This window comes from Panthera pardus, unplaced genomic scaffold, assembly GCF_024362965.1.
Source record: "Panthera pardus isolate Hobbes unplaced genomic scaffold, ASM2436296v1 HiC_scaffold_27, whole genome shotgun sequence".
In the NCBI taxonomy this organism is placed as follows: Eukaryota; Metazoa; Chordata; class Mammalia; order Carnivora; family Felidae; genus Panthera; species Panthera pardus.
Window position 1 is genome coordinate 2,813,151 of NW_026526843.1, and position 23,836 is coordinate 2,836,986.

The following is a 23,836-nucleotide window of genomic DNA, read 5'->3' on the forward strand; positions in this document are numbered from 1 at the left end:
CATTCGCAATTATCATTCTAACAACTGTTTACTGTCAAGTCCTTTAAAGCTTTAATGCATTTATCATTTCTCACTTATCTCATTTGAGCCTCAAAAAAGCTCTGAGATAAGTAGAGCAAGAATTAAAATTATATCTCCAAATGGCTGACTTCAGGTCTGGAGAATGAATGTATTATCTGACAAAAATAAAAGTATCTATTTCAATAAAATGAGAAATCTGAAACATAAAGATGTGACATGATAAAGGCCACAAAAACCTTTAGAATACAGGCTCAAACCTATACTTTGCTAATCAACTATAACCCCATTTACCATCAAGGCAAAGTTCCACTCCCTATAGTACAACAATTCACAAGAGGATTAGGTGTCACTGTTGTTACCCCCTAGAAGCTTCAAGATTTCAGACATTTTCTATGAATAAAGACCATGTGCTTTATAAAATCAGACTTCAGACAACTATTTTACCTTCTCATTTATTTTGGTTCTTGGTTATTTTACTAACTTAGATAAGTGACCCTAGATTGGTAAATAAACCAAGTATTATCAAAATGGGAAAAATATTTTTGCACACATATTACTATAGATGTTTTTTCTATTTTGGTTTGGTAAATGTGCATGAATTTGTTAGTAAACAATTTAAATATTAAAAAAAATCTTTACATACCTCTGTCCATTTAGTGAAATATAACAAATTTACTAATATACAAATAGCAATTGCTATGATTTATAAGGGAATTTTTAACTAAATAAAATTCATGGCATACTAATTTATTTCAGGTTAATGAAGAACTTTGTTATGGTACACAATCAAAGAACTGTAATACTTCAATTGAAAATTTTCATTATTCCTTCAATGGATATTTACTAGGTACTTACTATGTGCAAATAACCATTTTTTTAAAGACTGCCTTTTTATAATAATACTCTATAATCATATTTAACTATCACATCAACATGATTTATTTGGAAAGAAAGACACTAGCCTATTTAAAAAATCAACTATAACCATGTGCTTTTTCTCATACTAATGGCCTTCCAAATGATTAATACTTTTTTTTAAAAATGATAGTATTAGGACATCAGGAGACTTTCTTGACTCACAGAAATTATATTAAGATTTTTCAGGCCATGGCTGGTTCCAAGTGAGAATGAGCTAAAAAAATACACGTTAGCTAACTTAATAGAAAGAAATACAATATTCTACTATTAAATTCAAATTTATACACAAGAAATCACACAAGAAAGGCAGTTAGGGATTATTAGCTTCTATCTTATGGTATATGAAAAACTTAACATGAAGGTATGGGTTTCAAAATAGAAATTCAATCCACATGTATATTCACTAAGTTTCTTTTTATTATATTCATAAAATGTGCTAAGCCAAACCTTCTATATAAATTGTTGATCCCTCCTGGGACAGTGGAATTGTATCCTGGGTCAAGTCAAACAGTAAATCTGAAGAATCATCCGATTCAACTTGTGATAAATTCTTTGTAAAATCCTGTAAAAAGTTATAATTATTTTGTTTCATAAACTTTTATGAAACACACACACACACACACACACACACACACACACACACACAAAATTATCTTCTAGACTGCCCTAAAGAGCTGTTGTGGTAAGAGAAGAATGAAGCTTAACGTTTTCAGAGAAAATTCCCTTACATAGGATTCTCAATTGATTTGAAAATATATATCTGTCATTCTCCATCCTGGCTCACATTAGAATCACCTGGAGAGTTAAAAAAAAATCTATCATGCCCAGGCCTCACCCCAGATCAAATGACAAAAAAAAAAACAAAACTGTTTTCTAAAAGCTCCCTAGGATTCGGAAACTGAGGAACTTTGATTAAACAACCATACCCACAAAAACAAAAAATTCTGAGTCTGAGTAAACTCTAGTTTCTAATTTTTTTAATATGAAAGATACCACCCACTCCATTATTCTTTTTCCCTAGGTCAAAGGTAGGAATGACTTTCATCTATCTCCATGTAAATGATTATATTCCTTTTTGCTTTTTTTCCCCTAAATGCCAAACAGCTTATGATAGCATGAGAAACCACTGAATTAGTCTGATTCCAGCTAAAATAATTTTTACATTTTTGGCAGCCTACCATTATCAAGAACACCTACTAACTTTTTATTAAAAACAGCCTGTGATAAAAAAGATGTGGTATATATATACAATGGAGTGTTACTCGGCAATCAAAAAGAATGAAATCTTGCCATTTGCAACTATGTGGATGGAACTAGACGGTATTATGCTAAGCGAAATTAGTCAGAGAAAGACAAATACCATGACTTCACTCATATGAGGACTTTAAGACACAGAACAGATGAACACAAGGGAAGGGAAGCAAAAATAATATTAAAACAGGGAGGGGGACAAAACATAAGAGACTCTTAAATATGGAGAACAAACAGAGGGTTACTGGAGGGGTTGGTGGGAGGGGGTATGGGCTAAATGGGTAAGGGGCATTAAGAAATCTACTCCTGAAATCATTGTTGCACTATATGCTACCTAATTTGGATGTAAATTAAAAAAATTTTTTTTAATTAAAAAGAAAAACATCCTGTGGATGCTTAGAGGATCCAAGTTTGAGAGCCATAGTTTGGGTAAATATTCTTATTTTAGAAATGAAGAAAATGAGGGCCACTGAGGTTGTGACAATGCTCTAGCTAGAATTAGCACTCAAGCCCCTCATTTTCTTTGTTTTTCTTATACAGCTTGATTTAAGTAAGCTCTATACCCCATGTGGGGCTAAAATTCACTACTCTGACTAAGCCAGCCAGGCGCCCCATGTCTCTCTCATTTTCAATTCAGGTTTTTTGAACTACTACTCCAGAACTCATATTATTATTGATAACTGTTTCAAAATGCAGATACAAGTTTTCCAAAAATCTATCTTTTAAAATTTAATTTTTTAAGAGAGAGAGTGTGTATGTGTGCACACAAGCAGGGGAGGGGCAGAGAAAGAGGGAGAGAGAAAATCCCAAGCAGACCCTGCGCTGTCAGCACGAAGCCCAACACGGGGCTCAATCTCACTAACTGTGAGATCATGACCTGAGCCGAAATCAAGAGTCGGACCCTTAACCAACCGAGCCACTCAGGTGCCCCCAAAATCTATTTTTTAAAGAAGTTTTATTTAAAGTCCCCAACATGGGTCTTGAACTCACAACTCTGAAATCAAGAGTCAGATGCTCCTCTGAGTCAGCCAGATGCCCCCACAAAAATCTAATTTTTGCTTGAAAGCTCAAATCTTATCATTGGCAAGAGTACTATCAGGTTTTTTTTTGTTTTTGTTTTTGTTTTTCTGTGACAGGCACACTTTGTACATTTTTGAGGACTGAAAAACTGTGTGGGCGATTCTAAAGGTGGCCCCCATGACTCCCTCCTAATATTTACACCCTGTGTTATCTCCCCTTGAGTGTGAGTTGGGCCTGTGATTGTTTCTAACCAACAGAGTATGGCAAATGTGACAGAATGTACATGACTATGGTATATAGCTCATCTTGCTAAGGACTCACTTTCCCTTGCTGTCTTTGAGGTAGCAACCAATCATGTTAGGAAGGCTTACATAACAAGGAACTGAGTGCAGTCTCTGGCCAACAGCAACAAGAAACAGATGCCTTCAGTCTGATGACCCACAAAGAACTAGATACTGCCAATGACCATGTGAGTTTGGAAGCAATATTAAATGGTATGGTAGCTCTGGCTGACACCTTAACTGCAGCCTTGTGAGACCTTGAAGCAGAGGACCCAGTAAAGCCATGCCTTGACTCCTAACAGAAACCATGAGATAATAACTGCATATTGCTTTAAACTGCTAAGTTTGTGATCCTATTGTTATGCAGCAATAATTAATACATGGTGCTTTGCCGATCATCCTTTCAAACAAAAATGGCTTTGGATTAAAAAAAAAAAGCAGCTAGTTCAACTTACAATTCAAGTGGTTTTCCTCAAGAAAACCTTTATACTGTAGATACAGAAATCATTTATGCATACTACCTATTTCATCACACACAGTATTTCAAAAGAAGTGTATTCAAGGACTGAGAGTTAATAAAATTAGTAATTTAAGGGGCACCTGGGTGGCTCAGTCGGTTGAGCGTCCAACTCTGGCTCAGGTCGTGATCTCACAGTCTGTGAGTTCGAGCCCCGCGTTGGGCTCTGTGCTGACAGCTCAGGGCCTGGAGCCTGCTTCAGATTCTGTGTCTCCCTCTCTCTCTGACCCTCCCCCATTCATGCTCTGTCTCTCTCTGTCTCAAAAAAATAAATAAACGTTAAAAAATTTTTTTAATTAAAAAAATAAAATTAGTAATTTATTACATCTTCAAGGTTATTCTTAAGTGAAAGTGAAATTTTTCTATGAGTGTTTGGTGGTCACTAATACAAAAACTACTAGCACCCAATTGGTGCCACTGCCTTGACTCATAGTAAGGCACCAACAGTTTTATCCCCCATTGCTTTTGCATCATCAGTACAAATGCTGACAGTGAAAAGAGGAAATGTCTCAGTGTAATTATCACAACAGTTTTAACTTCACAAACCCCTGAAAGGGTCTCGGGGAATGCCAATGGTATGCGGACTATAACACCGCTCTAAAGCAATGTTTCTATGTATAGCAATGCTAAATGTATGGATGGATGTGTGTACGTGCATATTTTAAAACCTCTGGGCTAGGGGATCCCGGGTGGCTGAGTAGGCTAAGCATCCGACTCTTGATGTCAGCTCAGGTCATGATCTCATGGTTCGTGGGATTGAGCACCACATTAGGCCCTGTGCTCATGGCACAGAACCTGCTTGGGATTCTCTCTCTCTCTCTCTCTCTCTCTCTCTCTCTCATACTCTCTCAAAATAAATAAACATGAAAAAAAATTTTTTAAGCTTTAAAAAAACCCAAAATACAAGAAACAAAACCAAAACACCTCTGGGTTAACCTGGATTGAAATCCCATATCCATAATCTATTTACCATCTATATGGCCTTGAGTGAATTATTTAGCCTGAGTCTCAGTTTCCTCAAGTATAACATGGGGATAATAATCATGCCTACTTCATAGAGAAATCATAAGAATTAAATGAAATTAATTTACATACAGCATTTAGAATAAGGACCCATAATAACAAATATTAAATATTACCATTAACTATTATATCTGTTAAAAGTTTTAAAAGCTAAGCCACAAAGGGGCACCTGGGTGGTTCAGTCCGTTAAGCATCCAACTCTTGATATCAGCTCGTGGTCTTGAGATTGAGCCCCATGTCAGGCTCTCCGCTGAGTGTGGAGCCTGCTTGGGATTCTCCCTCTCCCTTCCCTGCTTACACATGCGCTCTCTCTCAACATAAATAAACTTTAAAAAAATAAAAGCTAAGCCATGAAAGTATGTTTTCAGAATAAACAGGAACAATGACCTCAGAACAATCTTCCCAAATAAGAATACTTGGTTCAATTTACTGTCTTAAGAATTTTGCTAGTATGCAACAATCATTACTGATCTTTTTTACTCACCTTTAGATAGCATAGTTTTCAATATTCTACCTATTTAAGCATATTACCTGATATTGACAAGTTGGCTAGTTCCTACAGTTATTACTTTGGGTACTGATTGAGCTATCATAAAGATATTGACATTCTCTGATTGCAATTATGCTTCTAATGGAATGGTGACTAGCTATGATAGTCCACAATTCTAACTGGATATTATACTATCCAATGTGTCCCTGAGCTAATTGTGTAGTTTCAGAAACACTTACAGGTTTAGACACGTTCTGAACAATAACAGAGCTTTGTGAAGATTTAGATTCAGGATGAAATCTAGGCAAGGCAGCCACTGGATTTGATGTTGGATCTTTGTAGTGTTGACTCGTAGGCTTGAATGTATCAGTAACACCTGAATTTTAAAATTACACAGTATATTGAATATTGTTCCACACAACCAATTTTATCAAAATATTTCATTTTAGAATTAAAATCAGTACAATAATACCATACCTTGAGTGAGTGTCTCATTCTTTATTCCCTTTGAAGATGAGCCGGGGTTACCTCTGTTCAAAATATCTACAAGTAGAATTAAATATATATTAAGATAATAGAAAAAAATTTCCCAATATATCCATATACAACTAATAATTTAAGTATATACCCCAAAGCCTGAAAGTTTCATTATGGGCAAGCTGATTAGATTATCTGTGCCACTGCTCTCGAGTTCTGAAGGGGACACTACTGAAGACCACGGACTAAACTTAACCTAGAATTTACCAGAGTGTCTTAAACCTACTATTATACCAAAAGTCAATCTGAGCCTGACATGACCCTCTGAATCAGTTTAAGATTGTTCACTCCTGGGGCACCCGGGTGGCTCAGTGGGTTAAGTGTCTGACTTCGGCTCAGGTCATGATCTCACGGTTTGTGGGTTCGAGCCCTGCATTGGGCTCTGTGCTGACAGCTCAGAGCCTGGAGCCTGCTTCGGATTCTGTGTCTCCCTCTCTCTCTACCTCTTCCTTACTTGCTCTCTCTCTCTCTCTCTCTCAAAAATAAATAAAAGGTAAAAAAAAAATTTTTAAAGATTGTTCACTCCTATACCCATGCAAACCCATAACTTCTAGGTTATTGAGGAATCAAATACAATTTTGGAAGAGCAGACATTTGCTTAAAATTGCTAATCAGGAAAAGGTACAAAACATTTTAAAAATCACATAAAACCTCAAAATATTTCCTTTTCCCCCTCCTAGGGGAAAAGAGCTAGATTTCATAGAATAATTCTGTAAAGTAAAGGGTCACACAAAAGTAGGGTTTTTTTTAAGAAAATGGAAATTCAGTTCTCTAAGACTAGGCACCACAGAAGTCTTCTGGAAGAAAAATCTGCTCAAACAACTTGATACCGTTTTCATTCATAAATTAAGGTAGGTATTTACTCAAACCATTAAAGAGTCAATCCTACAGTACTTTCTGGTGACTGTAATCTATCAAACACAACTTTTTACCACCACCCCTAACTTTATGATGGTTCTATATCAATATTTAGCTCATGGTCCATATGCCAAAAATATTTTTTGGCTCAAAAATTAAACATCAATAAATTCATTTAAATTCTGAGTTCATTTAGAAGAGAAATTTCACTGAGGTCAACTTTCTTTTTGATAGAATTACTTAAAACTAATACACATTATTCTAGATAGAATTACTTAAAACTAATACATACTATTTTAGTTGAGTACTGTTAAGTTATCTACAATTGATATAAATCCGACTTGAACTACCATGATTTCAGTAGAATTATTTGAATAATAATTTTGAAATATCGTAATAGTTCAGGATAAAAATAATCACAGCAACTAGGAAATAATTATAATATTCTGTTCCACTGTCAGCAACCAACATGCCAACATACTTACTTCAGTTTATAACTGAAGTGGCTTTCCACTTGGCACTTCTCAATTTGCTACAGGAAATTATATTGAGAATTAAATTAAATTATTCTATCTCTGATAAAACTGAATAGAAGTGCTATACCAAGTTTGGAGTCAAGAAAAGCAAGAACTGGGCTTTCAAAAAACTTAAAAACTCATGTCTTAACCACAATATAATGTACTGCCATGGTAAATAAGAGAACACTGGTATGCTGGCTATATTCTTTGCAAAATTCTCCTGGCTTGAAAAAAGTAAATATAAAGGAAAAGAATCTATTTCCTCTTTCTCCCTTGAAATTCTCTATGTTGCTCCTCTGCACTTTACACATTGTTGATTGGACATTTTAACAAGTGTGATCAAAAACTTCACTATAACATTATCACAGCGTCAAGACTAATTACTCTAACTGAAACCTAACAATCCACAAAATTACTGGACATGTTCTACTAGAAAGCCATGATAATTAAGTAAGCTAACTGCCTGCATTGTCCAAGCACAGTGGCTAAAGACCAGACCCTCCTTCCTTCATGAATATAATCAAGAGTTGCTGGAAGATACGTGTGGCCAAAAACTATCGCCCATGTTGGTACACAAACAAGAGACTGGAGAATCATGCAGTGCCTGTTCATTTTGTAGCTGTGAATCAAGATGACACTGTGATAAGGCAGTTGCCTGTATGTGAGCATCCCAGAGACTAACACAAACGTATTTAACATTCTGATATTTTATTAAATGTTACTTATTTATTTATTTTGAAAGAGAGAGACAGACAGACAGACAGAGACAGACAGACAGCATGAGCCAGGGAGGGGCAGAGAGAGACAAAAAACACAGAATCCATGGCAGGCTCCAGGCTCTGAGCTGTCAGCAGAGTCCATCGCGGAGCTTGAACTCACAAGCTAGGAGATCATGACCTGAACCAAAGTCAGATGCTTAACCAGCTGCCACTCATGCACCCTTATTTTTTAATGTTTTACTTATTTTTGAGAGACAAAGTGCACGAGCAGAAAAGGGGCAGAGAGGGGACAGAGGCCAAAGAGGGTTCTGTGCTGACAGCAGAAAGCTCGATGCGAGGCTCAAACTCATGAACCATGAGTCATGACCTGAGCTGAAGTTGGATGCTTAACTGACTGAGCCACCCAGCCACCCAGTATTCTGATATTTCAAGCAAAACATTCCAAACGCTTTCTTTTCTAGGTGTATTTGGGCTTAAGGGAGAAAAAGAAAACCGGCGAATAGGCTACTCAGCTCCACTAAAACTTCGATTTCCAACTTGAGAAGGCTTACAATGCTGTTAGGTAATCTTAACCTTTAGTTAACTTAGTTAACATTTCATTTTTTTCAAATGATATTTTAACCTCTCTCCTCCTTACTCAAGTCCTCAACCACATCCTCCCTCTGATTCTTACCAATTCTTACTGACCTGTGTGCTCCAACTCCTTACAGAATAACAAGGACAGATAAGACAGCCCACAGGTTTTTCTAATAGAAATAGCATCTTCTATAAAACTTTACTTCACTGAAATAAATGCTTACTTGAAATGGCTGGTTTTGAACTTGATATCTCTCCAACAAAGATCAGCTCATCATCGTCTTCATCCAGAATTTCTTCTACTTTTTTCTGCCATGGTTCTAGCTCTTCTTCTTCACATTCCATAAAGAGTTCTGCCATTTTTGAATTATCTAAATGTCAAAAGGAGAGAAACATATTTTTGAGTAACTTTTTTGCAATGCATAGCATGATATTTAAGATCTACTTTAGTAATCCTAATATTAGTTACTGAATTGATATTTGCAGTCAGTACATGATAGCAAAAGAAACTCAGTTCAATCTCTAAGATCTATAGTAATAAAATTAAGCTAGCTGGCTAAGTAACAGGTAACATTAGTCATCAGTAGTGGCCAATAAATGTTAAGAATAATCAAATACAAGGGGTGCCTGGATGGCTCAGTGAGTTAAGTGTCAGACTTTGGCTCAGGTTTGTGAGTTCAAGCCCCGCATCAGGCACTGTGCTGACAGCACAGAGCCTAGTTTGGATCCTCTGTCTCTCTCTGCCCCTCTCCTGATCTCTCTCTCTCTCTCTCAAAAATAAATAAATATTTTAAAAAAGAATAATCAAATCCAAGAAAAACTTGAAACATCAAAGTTTCAGTAATCAAATCCAGGGAAGAATATCCAATGAAAGAGAGTCTCTTCAACAAGTGGTGTTGAGAAAACTGGACAGCAATATGCAAAGGAATGAAATTGGACCACTTTCTTACACCATACACGGAAACAAATTCAAAATGGATTAAAGACCTAAATGTAAGACAGGAAACCATCAATATCCTAGAGGAGAACACAGGCAGTAACCTCTCTGACATCAGCTGTCGCGACTTCTTACTAGGTATGTCTCCTGAGGCAAGGGACACAAAAGCAAAAATAAACTATTGGGACTTCACCAAAATAAAAGCTTCTGTAGTGTGAAGGAAACAACAAAACTAAGAGGCAACCTATGGAATGAGAGAAGATATTTGCAAACGACATAACTGATAAAGGGTTAGTATCAGAAATCTATAAAGAACTTATCAGACTCGACACCCAAAAAACAATCCAATTAAAAAATGGGCAGAAGACATGAATAGACATTTTTCCAAAGAAGATCTACAGATGGCTAACAGACACATGAAAAAATGCTCAACATCCTTCATCATCAGGGAAATACAAATGAAAACTACAAAGGGATATCACACTTGTCAGAATGGCTAAAATCAACAAGAAACAATAGGTGTTGATGAGGATGTGGAGAAACGGGAACCTTCTTGCACTGCTGGTGGGAATGCAAACTGGTGCAGCCACTCTGGAAAACAGTATGGAGGTTCCTCGGAAAGTTGGAAACAGAACTACCCAATGAGCCAGCAATTGCATTACTAGGTATTTATTCAAAGAATACAAAAATACTAATTCAAAGGGATACATACACCCCTATGCTTATAGCAGCATTTTCTACAATAACCAAATTATGGGAAACAGCCCAAATGTCCATCGACTGATGAATGGATAAAAAAGAGGTGGTATATATAGATACAATGGAATATTACTCAGCTATGAAATGAATGAAATCTTGCCATTTTCAATGGCATGGATGGAGCTAGAGAGTATTATGCTAAACAAAATAAGTCAGAGAAACACAAATGCCATATGATTCAATTAGATGTGGAATTTCAGAAACAAAACCAATGAACATAGGGGAAAAATGAGAGAGACGCAAACCAAGAAACAGATTCTCAACTATAGAAAACAAACAGCTACCAGAGGGAAAGTGGGTGGGGACATGGGTGAAATAAGTAATGGGAATTAAGGAAGGCACTTGTGATGAGCACTAGATGTTGTATTCAAGTATTGAATCACTAAGTTGTATACCAGAAACTAATATTACACTGTATGTTAACTAACTAGAATTTAAATAAAAACTTAAATAGTCAAATCCAATCAAAATGAGTTTCAGTTTTATTAATAAAATATGATTATACCTATTAACTACCTAACTATATCTGAAAAAAAAAACCCATAAACTTTTACATTAACAAAACGGAGATAAACTAAAAACAAGAGGCAATAGGTTAGATTTTTACCAGAAAAACCGAACCAGCTTCAGAAACACTAGGCACACAGCAAAGCAGCAATGAGGTGCTAGAATGAAAACAGGGGACTTAAGGTGAGGTTTATTCCATCCCAGGAAAGATTAGACATTTCTCACCTGGAGAAACTAACCAAAGAACATACTGTTAGTACCACCAGCCTACAAGTGCTGACCAAGCACTCAGAGTTCCAAGGAAACATTTTAGTGCCTCATTGTTAAATATGGACACGCCAATGAACACCAGAAATAGGACTAAACCTCCAACGTGAAAAACCAAAACAATGAAACAGATTAAAAGATGTTTTAAAATCTTTTTGAGAGAGGGAGAGAGCGGGACAGAGGGTCTGAAACAGGCTTCACGCTGACAGCAGAGAGCCTCATGTGGGCCTCGAACTAATGAACCGTGAGATCATGATCTTAGCTGAAATCGGACACTTAATCTACTGAGCCACCCAGGCGCCCTGCAGGTTAAAAGATCTTAAAAAAAAAAGAGGTAGTACAGAATTCAAAAAAGTGTTATTAGAATGTAATTAGCATTTTCAGAGAAATAAGATTATAAAAAATAACATGCAGAAAACAAAAAGATTAAAAAGACAGACAAAATTCAGTAAAAGAAAAGCCCCCAAACCCAAATGCCAAAGTTGAATAAATGTCCCATAAGTGGACTTAAAAGATAAAAAATATATATATACTAATCAATGTCACCTAACAGAAGTTTCAAAAAAATTAATAGAAAAAAAGGGGAGGGGATATAATCAAAGGAAAAATACAAAAGAAATTCTTAGTTCTAAAGGACATAAATGTCCAGATTGAAAAGAAAAAAATCTACACTATAGGAATATATCACGTGATTTGTGAATGCTAGACATAGAAACTATCCTATAATCAGAAAGAAAGTTAGAATAATGTTCTCAGGAGTATTAGTAAAAATAATTTTCAATTTAGAATTCTGTGCCCTGCCAAGATTTTCATCAAGCATGAGGTACATATTCTTTCATCAAAAATAAAGATCACCAAGATCACAGAAAATTACCCCCTATTCACTCTTCCTTTCTTAGGAAGAATCCACCAAAATATGGGACTTAGGAAGGAGGAAGATACAGAATGCAGAAATTGTAGCATTCAGCACAATACCAAGACAAAGGAAAGTCCCAGGATAATAGTTGTTCAATGGGTCTAGATAACAACCAGCCAGAGTAAAACAAGAGAACATTACTCCAGGAGGAATGTCTCCAGGAGAACACACACACACACACACACACACACACACACACACACACACACAAAGTGTTAGATTACCTGATGAGTTTTACCATATAGAAAATTGAATTAAGAAGCTACAGAAGGGTGTGAGAAGACTTGGCTATAGACTTTAATGAAATTTAGCAAATTTAGTCAACTATAATAAACAATATAACTTTTAGCAAATTTTTAAAAATGAAATATTTGAATTTCTGAGTATATAAAAAAGAGAAAAAGGCAATGTATGCATAGCATATTAATACCATAGTACTATGTTCATCAGTGAACAATATTATGGTCATCGTAATAAAAACATTTAATGATTTAACCAAAATTTGAGCTATAACTGCAGTGAAAGATGCTTGGAGGGAGGGCTAAGTGTAAGAAAACTAAAATCCTCATGTTAGATAAAAAAAATTATTAGATAATGGCAAAAAAATTGATTGAAGAGACAGCAGTACACATATGTGTTAAAAATTTAGAAATATGGAAATAATTATGAGAAAAAAGTTAACCTATTGAAAGGGAATGCCTGAAAAAATAGGGAATACATACATCCAGATCACACACACACCTCTCATTCTTACCCTTCAAAAACTGTGGTTATGCAATTTATAACTTTCAGATTATTTGTTTCTTAAAACTATGCATGTATTGTTATGGTTTTAAAAAAGTATTGAGGAAGCACCTAATTTAATATAATAGCAAGGAGGATGGATACAAGTGGTACTAGATACGTGGAGTGAGATGCCTGCTGATGGGGGGACAACTAAAAAGTAACAAAACAATAACTCCAGGATCTGGCTTAGACAATGATCATCTGGTTTTTTTAAGACAATGATATCTTTATCTTTTAAATGCAATAATTTCTAAACATAATTTTGCTAGATTAAATGTCATTTCTAATTTTGACTCAAAATTAGTGTGTGAAAACAATGATGTGGGGATGGCATACAAAAGAAACACCTTAACAAATCAATTGGCACTATTCTTTTAAAATTATTTAAACTTAATTTGCTCTTCTATATAGGTATGCCAAAATTATTTCTTGCATAATGTTTAATGTTTGTTGAGTTACTTACTATAAAACAAAACAAAACAAAAACCTTCCCACCCTTCCAAATGTAACCAATTTTACAAACTGTCTTTTCTAACTTTACTTTAAAAACATATAGGGCGCCTGGGTGGCTCAGTCGGTTGAGCGCCAACTTCGGCTCAGGTCACGATCTCGCTGTCCGTGAGTTCGAGCCCCGCATCGGGCCCCTGTGCTGACAGCTCAGAGCCGGGAGCCTGTTTCAGATTCTGTGTCTCCCTCTCTCTGACCCTCCCCCATTCATGCTCTGTCTCTCTCTGTCTCAAAAATGAATAAAAACGTTAAAAAAAAATTAAAAAAAATAAAAAAAAATAAAAAAATAAAAACATATATACAGAATGCTCTAAGTCAAATAAAGAGTAATTCATAGTTTATCATTTACATATCCTGAATACTTGAAAACGCCATCTTCATTGTGTCTCCTGGACCTCTCATTTGTATTTTCTTCTACCTAAAATATCCTCCCTCCTTACCTTATACTGTCCACGTTGAGTATAGTAGGAGCATGGACCTCACATAAAATTTAATAGTTCAAATCTTCACTGCACCATTTCTAATGATGTGACTCTGGAGAAATTACTTCAATCTGTTTTCTTACCTCTAATATGTGTACAATATCTACCTAATGGAAATGGTAATGTAGATTGAGGAAAATGCCATATAAAGTACCTAACCTAACCTCAAGCAGATACTCAACAGTACCTTAATTCCCAACTCCTGGTTCAGTTACAACCTCCTTAGTAAACCAGTAGACCTGTTTTTCTTCCACCTTTTACTACATTGACATTCTATGCCATGCAGTTCCAGACTTACTATATATGATCTCAAACTGCTCACTATTTCTTAATATTTCTTTATCTAAAAAAATAAAAAAAATAATGTGTATTTATTTTGAGAGAAAGGGAAAGAGTGAGCAGGGGAGGGGCAGAGATAAGGAGAGAGAGAATCCCAAGTAGGCCCTGCACTGTCAGCACAGAGCCTGATGTGGGGCTCAAACCCACGAACTGTGAGATCATGACCTGAGCCAAAACCAAGAGTTGGACACTTAACCAACTGAGCCACCCAGGTGCCCCCTTAATGTGGATTTCTTAACTGTATGCATCTAACTCCAAAGTAAGATCCAAAGTGAGAATGAAAAACATATTTTCTTCTTCCTTTGTATTTCCTCCTATACACAGAAGTCTACTGAATAAGCACTGACACTTAACACGATAATCAACAAGCTAAGAAACTAGGCAGTCAGGCAATGCCAAATTTAAAAAAAATGAGGGACACTCATGTATGCAGATAATTAAAAAATCATTTATATCTATGTTGATACCATGGTCTTGATACTATGTCTAACACATAGATCTTCCTCATTCTTTTTAACTGGGTACTACCATTGTCAATATATTCAAGATAGATTGTAGAGTAAAAAAGTAAAAAAAAAATTATTATTATTTCTAATTTTAGAGAAAAAGAGAGAGAGAGTGTGAGTGCGAGTGGGGAAGAGGGGCAGAAGGAGAGAGAATCTTAAGCAGGATCAATGCTCAGCACGGACCCTGACATGGGGCTTGATCCCACGACCCTGGGATCATGACCTGAGCTGAAATCAAGAGTCAGACACTCAACCAACAGAGCTACCCAGGCGCCCCAAGTAAAAAAAATTTAAAGCCACATAATAGCATAAATAGTATGATCTTATTTAGAAATAATTTATTTTTTTGTCTATGCATAGAAAAAAGTTTGTGATAATGTATACCAAACCAGTAATAGTAATTATTTCTGGAGATGAAGAAGACACACTTCATTTCTACTGTATTGACATTCTTATTGTATATTGTTCTTTTTTACTATGCACATGTATTACTTTAATCAATTTAAGTGTTTTGGTATTTTTTTTTAAAAATGTGCCTATCACCGCTTCTCTCACCTTTTATTATAAAACAAAGTTATCGGTATAAAAGCCATGCACATTGGTATCACTTGCAACAGCAATACTTACTTTTTGATGGAAAAGGGTTGTCGTCATCCATCAAGTTGCAGAGTCACCTAAGACACCAACACATGACAACAATCAATTTTATGAGTTACTTTAACACCAAATATTGAAACATGAGACTTGGGATTCAGAAATTTTTGGGTCTAATCTTGATCTCCAGCAAACTCACCATATGACTCCAGACAAGATAGCAAGTTAGGTCTTAGTTTTCTGCCCTATAAAAAAATAAGGATAACTACTATTAGGGTGGATTTGTTAAATGTACACACATTTAATCTTGTTCTACGAAAAATTTACCTTTTGAGTTTATTATGTTTGATATACATATGCTACTCACTTTCCATGATTCGCTCATTCCTGAATGAATGCAAATTTAGTAAATAAAATGCTGAATGTATTAAGCATTTATTACTTGAAGAAATCTGACGATTGTTAAGTTGCAAATAAATTTTGAAAGATACCTTTTTGTAAATATGACTAACACGTTTTAGTAAATACATATTTTAGTTAATACATGTAATATACATGCTTTAGTAAATCCGAATTTTGAAATGCTAAGTGACAATCTTTAACCATTACTTATTCTTCATATTTCAGAAATAAATGTAATTATTACAAAACACATTAAAAAATTTTTAGTTTATATATTTTTATTTCTTATTCACACTAATTACAAGAAACAAAGAATTAGTTGTATATACTTCATCATAGATTAACTCATTAAAAATAATTACTCATTGCCTTCTGTGTTCAAAATGATGTGCTCAATTCTCGGGAAAAAGTTAAGATGAATAAGGCATAGTCCTTGCCTTCAGAAGATTACAATTTAATATATCTACAGTTCTTTGAGCTTTTAAAAAAAGCTGTTATAGTAAACATTATCAAAAATGTTTTGAATTGTTTTCTTTAAAGCAGGTATTTGTGTTCTGAATTCACACACACACATTTTTTTTTGCAGACAAAATAAATGCTGTAAAAAACTATTTCAGTTATAAAACAAAAAAAGTTAAAAAATAGTCATCAGATACCTAAAGTATTAGGATGAACAGAGCTGAATCTTCACATGCGTCTTTATTTTCAGACTGGCAAAAGCAAACTTTCCTGCTTTTTCCAATTCCAAATTATTTACACTGCATTAGACCAAAGGGAAAAAAAACCCACTTTCACTCCAGAAGTTGTTATTGGTATAAATGTTTGAATTACTATCACAAAGATCTCAAGTGAATTCTGAACTTAAGTAAATTTCCCTTGTTGAAGTTTGACTACCGAAATCTCTTTAACTCAATTACTTGAATAGTTACCATTTCTCCCTAAACTAGAATTAAGGTAATGCATATATCCCATAGATAAATCCATGTCAATTCTTGCTCAGCATTAAAGACCTACGGCTACCAGGAATACGGATTTTTTTTTTAAGAGTCATAACCACATAGCCTATGGAGACTCATGTATAACACTTTTATTAAATGCTCAAATAAAATGTCTATTGGCACAAATACCCTAAAATTAGTACTAAATGTGCAAGTAGTTTATATAAACAAGTCATATACACCGCCTATATCTACAAAGATGAATTTTGAGGCCCATAACCGTCACCAAGGAGCTTCAATTGGTACATTCATAAACACTCAAAAAAGTCAAAAATCCCCAGATGCCATTAGAATCATAACTTCATCTAAAGTTGTGCTATACAGTAAGGTAATCAAGCCTTCCAAAACTATCACCACAAAAAATTCTCATCAGAGTTTTGGCGGGGAATTCTGTGGGAGATTAAATAATCTGTTAGAGAAATGAAATACCCAGCAAAACATGCAATGAGGATCTTAGAGCTCCCATAATAGCAACTCCAGAGGGTCTCTACGTTCTGCAACTCAGAACTGGCACCAAAACAGGCAGAACAGAAGTCTCCACTTCAGCTATTGACTCAGAGTTACTATGCCCATAATACACTGTTCCTATGGGGCAAAAGCGAATTCCAAGTAACTAATGAAAGACCTCTTGGAATACGATCGTTTTTGGAGACTGCCTGTATCAATACTTACCATTTAGATATTTTACGGTTTCAGCTTCTACATATTTAAGACTCACTTTTAAGAGTTCAAGTCTATGATATTTTCAAAAAAAACATTAATAGATTAAATAGTTAAAATGGTAAACTGTATGTTATGTGCACTTCACGCCTAGTAGGATGGCTGTAATCAAAAAGACAGATAATAACAAGTGTTGGCAAGGATATGGAGAAATTGGAACCCTCATACACTGCTGGTGGGAATATGAAATGGTGCAAACACTATGGAAAATACTTGGCAGTCACTCACAAAGTTAAAAATAGTTACCATATGACACAGCAATTCCACTCCAAGTGAGAGAGAATTTAAAGCATATGCCCATGCAAAAACTTATACATGGGAACGTGTGTAGCGGCATTATTTATAATAGTATTATATATATATATATAATAGTATTATATATATATATATAATACTATATTTTATATAGTATATAGTATTTATATATATTTATAATAGTATTATATATATATATATAATAGTATTATATATATATATATAATAGTATTATAATATATATATAATATATATATAATATAATATATATTATTTATAATAATAATTAATAATAATATAAATATAATAATTTATAAAGTAGAAACAACCCATATGCCCAATCAATAAATAAAATGCGATATACCTATACAATGGAATAATATTCAGTCATAAAAGAAATTAAACACTGACACATACTATGATATGGATGAATCTTGGGAACATATTAAGTGAAAGAAGACAGCAAAAAGACCACGTATTGTATGACTTCATTATATGAAATGTCCAGAAATGGCAAATTCATAAGGAGAGAAAGTACAGCTTAGAGTTGGAAGGATTGGAGGGAAATGGGGAGTGACTCCCAATGGATATGGGTTTTCTTTCAGGGGTGATGAAAATGTTCTAAATTGATTGTAGTGATGGTTACATGACACTGTAAATATACTAAAACCACTGAATTATACACTTCAGATGGGTGAAGTGTATGTTATATTAATTTTATCTCAATAAAGCTGTTAAGAAAATAATAAGCTGGAAGGATATAAGCCTGGGAGGAATGGAGTCACTGTGTGGAGAAAGAATGTCTAAGAAAGAAACCAAGAAAAAAAATAGCAAAGCCTTAAGATTATGGCGGTAGAGAAAGAGGGTAGGGTAGGGAGATATTCAAGTTCTGATGACACCATTTAAACACCTGAAGCTAGCCATGCTTGAAGTAAATTATTAAGCCTTTTCAGTTAAAAAAGGGAATAATTGTTCACTTATGGTTTAATCTACTTTGAGCCAGGTTTCTGGTACTTGCATTCAACAGTAATAATACATTTACCAATGGCTTATACCCCAATATTTTTCAAACTAATAGACCTCTGGGGAAAATAGATATATAGAAAATGGTGCAAGAGAGCTCTAAAACAATATATTGTTCTGGGGCACCTGGGTCGTTCCGTTGGTTAGGCATTCGACTTCAGCTCAGGTCATGATCTTGTGGTTCATGAGTTCAAGCCCCATGTCCAGCTCTGTGCTGACAGCTCAGAGCCTGGAGCCTGCTATGGATTCTGTGTCTCCCTCTCTCTCTGCCCATCCCCCGCTAGTGCTTGTCTCTCTCTCTCTCAAAAATAAATGAACATTAAAAAAATAAAATAAAATAAATTTTTGTTCTGCTGTCTATCTAAAAACTTTCAAATATACAATACAGTCTTATTACTGTAGTCACAATACTATACGTTACATCCCCAAGATTTTTTGGCCATCTTCATCCAATTTGCCCATCCCACACCCCCAACCACCAATCTGCTCTCTATAAGTTCCTTTGTTTTAAAATTCCACATATAAGTGAGATCATATAGTATTTGTCTTCCTCTGATTTTTCACTTAGATTAAAACCCTCAAGGTCCATCCACGTCACAAATGGTAGGATTTCTTTCCTTTTTAATAGTCCATTTTATATTTATATACCATATTTTCTTTATCCGTTCACCCAATGGATTGACACTTAGGTTGTTTCTATGTCTTGGCTATTGTAAATAAAGCTGCAGTGAACATGGGGATGCAAATATCATTTTGAGTTATCGTTTTCATTTCCTTCAGATAAACACCCAGAAGTGGAATTGTTGGAGCATATTAATACTCATGTTTTTGTCTGTCTTTACTACAGCATGTTCATCAAGTACTACCACTTTTAATGCTGCTGGCTAGTAACAAACTCAAGAACATAGGAAGAAAATATCTAAGTGACGAATTTGCACCAAATGAAGGGCAAGTGACAGTATAGTTAGCTACAGAAATGATGGTATTGAAAAGATTCAAATAGAAAAATCTTGCTATTGTTTAAGATAGGTATGAAAAACTCAATAATAAGCAGGCAGTGACTCTGTTTCATCAAAATGTATTATCCATTCAATGTATTAAAGTTGACTCAAATAGTATTGATTTTATAGTTTTATAGGACTATTTTATGATCGTGTAAGAGCTCCAGAGATATTTTAAACATTTTTAGTAGGAAGAGGTCTGTGAAAACCTTTTCTTATAATAGAAATTAATTGGTCCAGTACTCACATGCAAGAAACACTGGATTATACCTTAGTTCCTTAGACAATTTCATTGGCATCTAAACAATTCAAACTCTCAAACCAGGTTTGGGGAACAAATCACATATTATTTAGAAGAAAAACACAGGCTCACCTTTTTTTTTATTTAAGAAATTTTCATATTATGGGAATTATTTTTTGAAAGTCTGAACCCATTTAGTCCAGGCACATTTTGAGAAGACATTTCTTTAATAACTTTACTATTTTCTCCCTAATTTTATTTAGGTTTTCAATTTTTCTGTTGATTTTCATATTTCAGCTATTTGTAGAAAACACCTAGTTGACACTAAGATTAAAGTTCATTCACATAATACTTTGCAAAGATTGCTTATATTTTAAAACATTTTCTTTTATGTTAGTTTTTGGGATGGGACACAATAATAAAATTTACTTTCTGCAAAGTAATTTGTATATCATACTCAGGGTAAATATTTTACCTATAAGAATGTGTTTTTATTGTAGTGCATATGTAAAAGGCATAACCTAGAAAAAGACTAATAATTGGCTTTTCAAAGCCAAATTATATAATAAATATTTTATATAAGCTTCATAAAATATTCTATAATCACTAATTACTAAAGTAACCTCAGGAAGTATGCTTATTAATTAATGCACATTTTATAGAAGTAAAACTTATCTACTAGGGAAAATATCAAGAAAAAAAGTAGAGTACAATGATGAAAAAACTTGAAATAGGGGTTGAATAACTGGGAATTTTGAATCTACCACTTTATGATCACCAAACCTATAGGATTTTTTTAATGTTTATTTATTATTGAGAGACAGACAGAGACAGAGCATGAGCATGGGAGGGACAGAGAGAGAGGGAGACACAGAATCCAAAGCAGGCCCCAGGCTCTGAGCTGTCAGCACAGAGCCCCACGCAGGGCTCGAACCCACAAACCACGAGATCATGACCTGAGCTGAAGTTGGACACTTAACCAACTGAGCCACCCAGGCACCCCAAACCTATAGGATTTTTAATCAACCTCTCTGAGCTTAGTTATTCTACCTGTAAAATAAAAAACAGTAATACCTTCCTTGCAGCACTATTGGGAAGACTAAATAAAGCACGTGAAAAATTATTGTAGAGTACTTCACATTATTTTACTAAACTTTTCCTTCTGTACTGAAAGTCATACTACAAGTTGATGCATATAAGCACTAAAAAGAAAACTTATAAAAAATAAAATAAAAATGGTCCATTTTATCCAGATGATACACAGTGATGACTATTTTTCTTGACATACTGAGGGTTAATAAAACCACTCCTTAAAAGAAAACTGCTTTGCAGAGAATGAATCAAAAACACATTTTTGATACAAATGAGTAAACCACATCTCCCTGAGTCATTATTTAAAACCTGACTGAAAACCAAACATTTTTAAGTCCCTCTCTGAAGCAGGAGTACAGAAAAAAATATTCAGGGCTATATTAATTACTGAATGTATCATAAATATTTCTGTTCTTTGAAAAGTTACTTTTGGAATAACAAAACAGGTTTTCTCAATATAAGTTCCTATATCTGGTCACTAAAACTATGGATTACTTTCTATTTATAACAATTGTTTTTCATTTAAGTAATTTTCCTGTCCAATTAATATAACAAAAAATTCTTTGGTATGGTTCTAAATGTCCTCTTGAATAAAGAAAACAAATTGGAGAGAAGCAGGGGTACAGAATTATATACTCTTTCTGCTTACTCTGCTTTTCTATTTAAAATGCTGGTGCTGGGTAGTAAAACACTGGGCTGAAGAAATCACATTGGACCAGAAAACTTAAGTGAGGAAAATGGGTTGAACAGGGAAGCTGAAATTTGGAGCCCTTCAACATCAGAACTTTTTCTGATGGAAAAATGGGTTATTGGAAGAATGAGCTGTTTTTCAACTTTTCAATATGCTTGGAAACAATGATATTATTTATTATTTAAATACTACAAAGTTGAAACGATACGAAGTCTTAAAATGAAAATATAAAGGAAAGGGGAATTGAAAAATGTCTCCTATATTTTTTTAAGTGAGTGTCCTTGCTTATTCTCCTTGACCACCTCATTCCCATGAAAAGTGGGGCATGTTATAGTGAATTGAGCATTGGAGGAGTCAGAAGACCTAGGTTCTATCACCTCCTATCCAAAGTGACCTCAGGGAAAGTCCTCTCCTTGAGGCTATTTTCTCACTTTCTAAACAGTTCTACCAACACTCCACAGCTCATCTTAAAAGGACTGTCAATGAAATATACAAATGCAAGATGCAATGATAGCAGAACTTGTACAGATGTTAAAGCACCAAGGGCACACAGCCCTAACTTAATTTTATAAGCAAGCCAGTTCCCTCATAAGCTCAGTAAAGTTTCTGCTTAAGGAGACAGCTTGAGTTTTTACAGTAACCCCCCCAAACAGGGCATCTCACAAATGCTAGAAGACTATGCTAGTTTGAAACTCTATTTCTTGGTTTACATTTTACGTCTAATGACACTAAAAGATATTTAAATTCACAGTTCAAATCTGAAGACAATAAAAGCAAATTTTAAGTTCACAGATTTTTTTAAAAAAACTAAAAAATCTTTGCAAACAAAGAGAATCCCCTGGATGAACATCCCCCGTTCTTGCAGAAGCTGGTTCACTTGACATTTTCTTCTCTGATTTCTCCTTTTAAAAAGCATTAAAACTTGAGAGAAGTTAAGAGGTATTCCCTCTGTGTCTAGAGAAGGATAAGACCGCAAAATGAAACATTTGTTTCCATCTCAGCAAAAGGTACAAACTGTACTGTTAAAAACTAGGTACCTAACTCCACGTTTCTCCTTAGGGCTCTTCTAGACAATAACTGAATGGAGCACGATTTCTATGACGAGGAGCACAGTTCCTTTGGCAAGAACAAGGGTATCAGCACTGAATGAACGGTAACCTGGATGGGGGGAATAAGGGCTGAAAGGAGGAGCCCGAGGGGCCGTGAAGCCAGAAAGTTCGGAACCTTCTGTGGTTTCGCCAAACATTTGTATCAAATATACAAAAGACCAAAGGGAGTTGCCACCAGAAAGAAAAGCGAAAACCAGGCTGAGCGCTGACAGACGCACAGGCCCTGGGCGGTGAGGAGGCAGCAGCGGCGGCGGCCCGGCGGGCCGGCCATGGCGTGAGCGGGCCTCCGAACCCGGCCGGCCGCCGAGCAGCTACCTTTCCGCGATCCCTCCCCCGCCAGGGCTGGCGGCAAGATGGTGGCCCACCCGCCACCGCGCCGCCAAATTCGTCCCCTCCCCCGCTCCCTGGGCGATCCCAGCAACACACGCCGGCAACCGGACCCTCAACCTGTTCTCCTCAGAGCCGGGCCGCTGCCGCCACCCTCAGAGCAATGCGGCCACCCTCGGAGAAATGCGGCCACAGCCGTGTGGCAGAGCCGCTGCCTAAGCAGGCGGGGGCGGGGGACACTTACCGCGAGCAGTGCAGGTCGCCCCGACTGGAACTGGAAGGAGGAGGAGAAAGAGGAGGAGGAAAGGGAGGAGCGCGAAAACACTAGGCGGCCGCCGCCGAAACAGCGGCAGCCGCGACGACTCCCAGCGCGGAATGAGCGCCTCAGACCAAGGCAGAAATGTATAACTACGCGCACTGCCTCATGGGTAGACGCCAGCTCCTCCCCGCCCATGCACATCCGGGTTTCTTTTCTAACCGATCGGGGAGGGCGGCACGGACATGTGCACGGACTTACACATTCTCGAAGGCAGAGGGACAGGGTGAGGGTCCTAGGCTGATGCCAGCGTCCTCAGGGAATCTACTCTTCATCCTGAGTTGCATTCTTGAAATTTGGACTGCACACCCTGAAAATGTGTTCCTTGTGTA

The 23,836-nt window shown here is 35.8% G+C and overlaps 1 protein-coding gene across 4 annotated transcripts in view; it reads right to left on the reverse strand.

Moving 5' to 3' along the window:
* ZNF280C (zinc finger protein 280C) overlaps positions 1 to 23,576 on the reverse strand; it is an 87,325-nt gene extending 63,749 nt beyond the window's left edge. For 3 of the 4 annotated variants that reach the window (XR_008418193.1, XR_002074522.2, XM_019427013.2), the window contains exons 1-7: positions 23,433 to 23,576; positions 15,529 to 15,574; positions 15,363 to 15,409; positions 8,954 to 9,100; positions 5,999 to 6,064; positions 5,761 to 5,897; positions 1,387 to 1,501 (exon numbers count right to left, since the gene is read on the reverse strand). Coding sequence is in view for 1 of the 4 variants with exons in the window: in XM_019427013.2 (XP_019282558.1) it covers positions 1,387 to 1,501; positions 5,761 to 5,897; positions 5,999 to 6,064; positions 8,954 to 9,100; positions 15,363 to 15,393 (496 nt within the window). In the remaining 3 variants the exon portion in view is untranslated. Of the gene's footprint in view, positions 1 to 1,386; positions 1,502 to 5,760; positions 5,898 to 5,998; positions 6,065 to 8,953; positions 9,101 to 15,362; positions 15,410 to 15,528; positions 15,575 to 22,789; positions 23,097 to 23,432 lie in introns of those variants that run through there. The other variant, XR_008418194.1, reaches the window with a different exon arrangement.
* Positions 23,577 to 23,836: the final 260 nt, after the last annotated feature.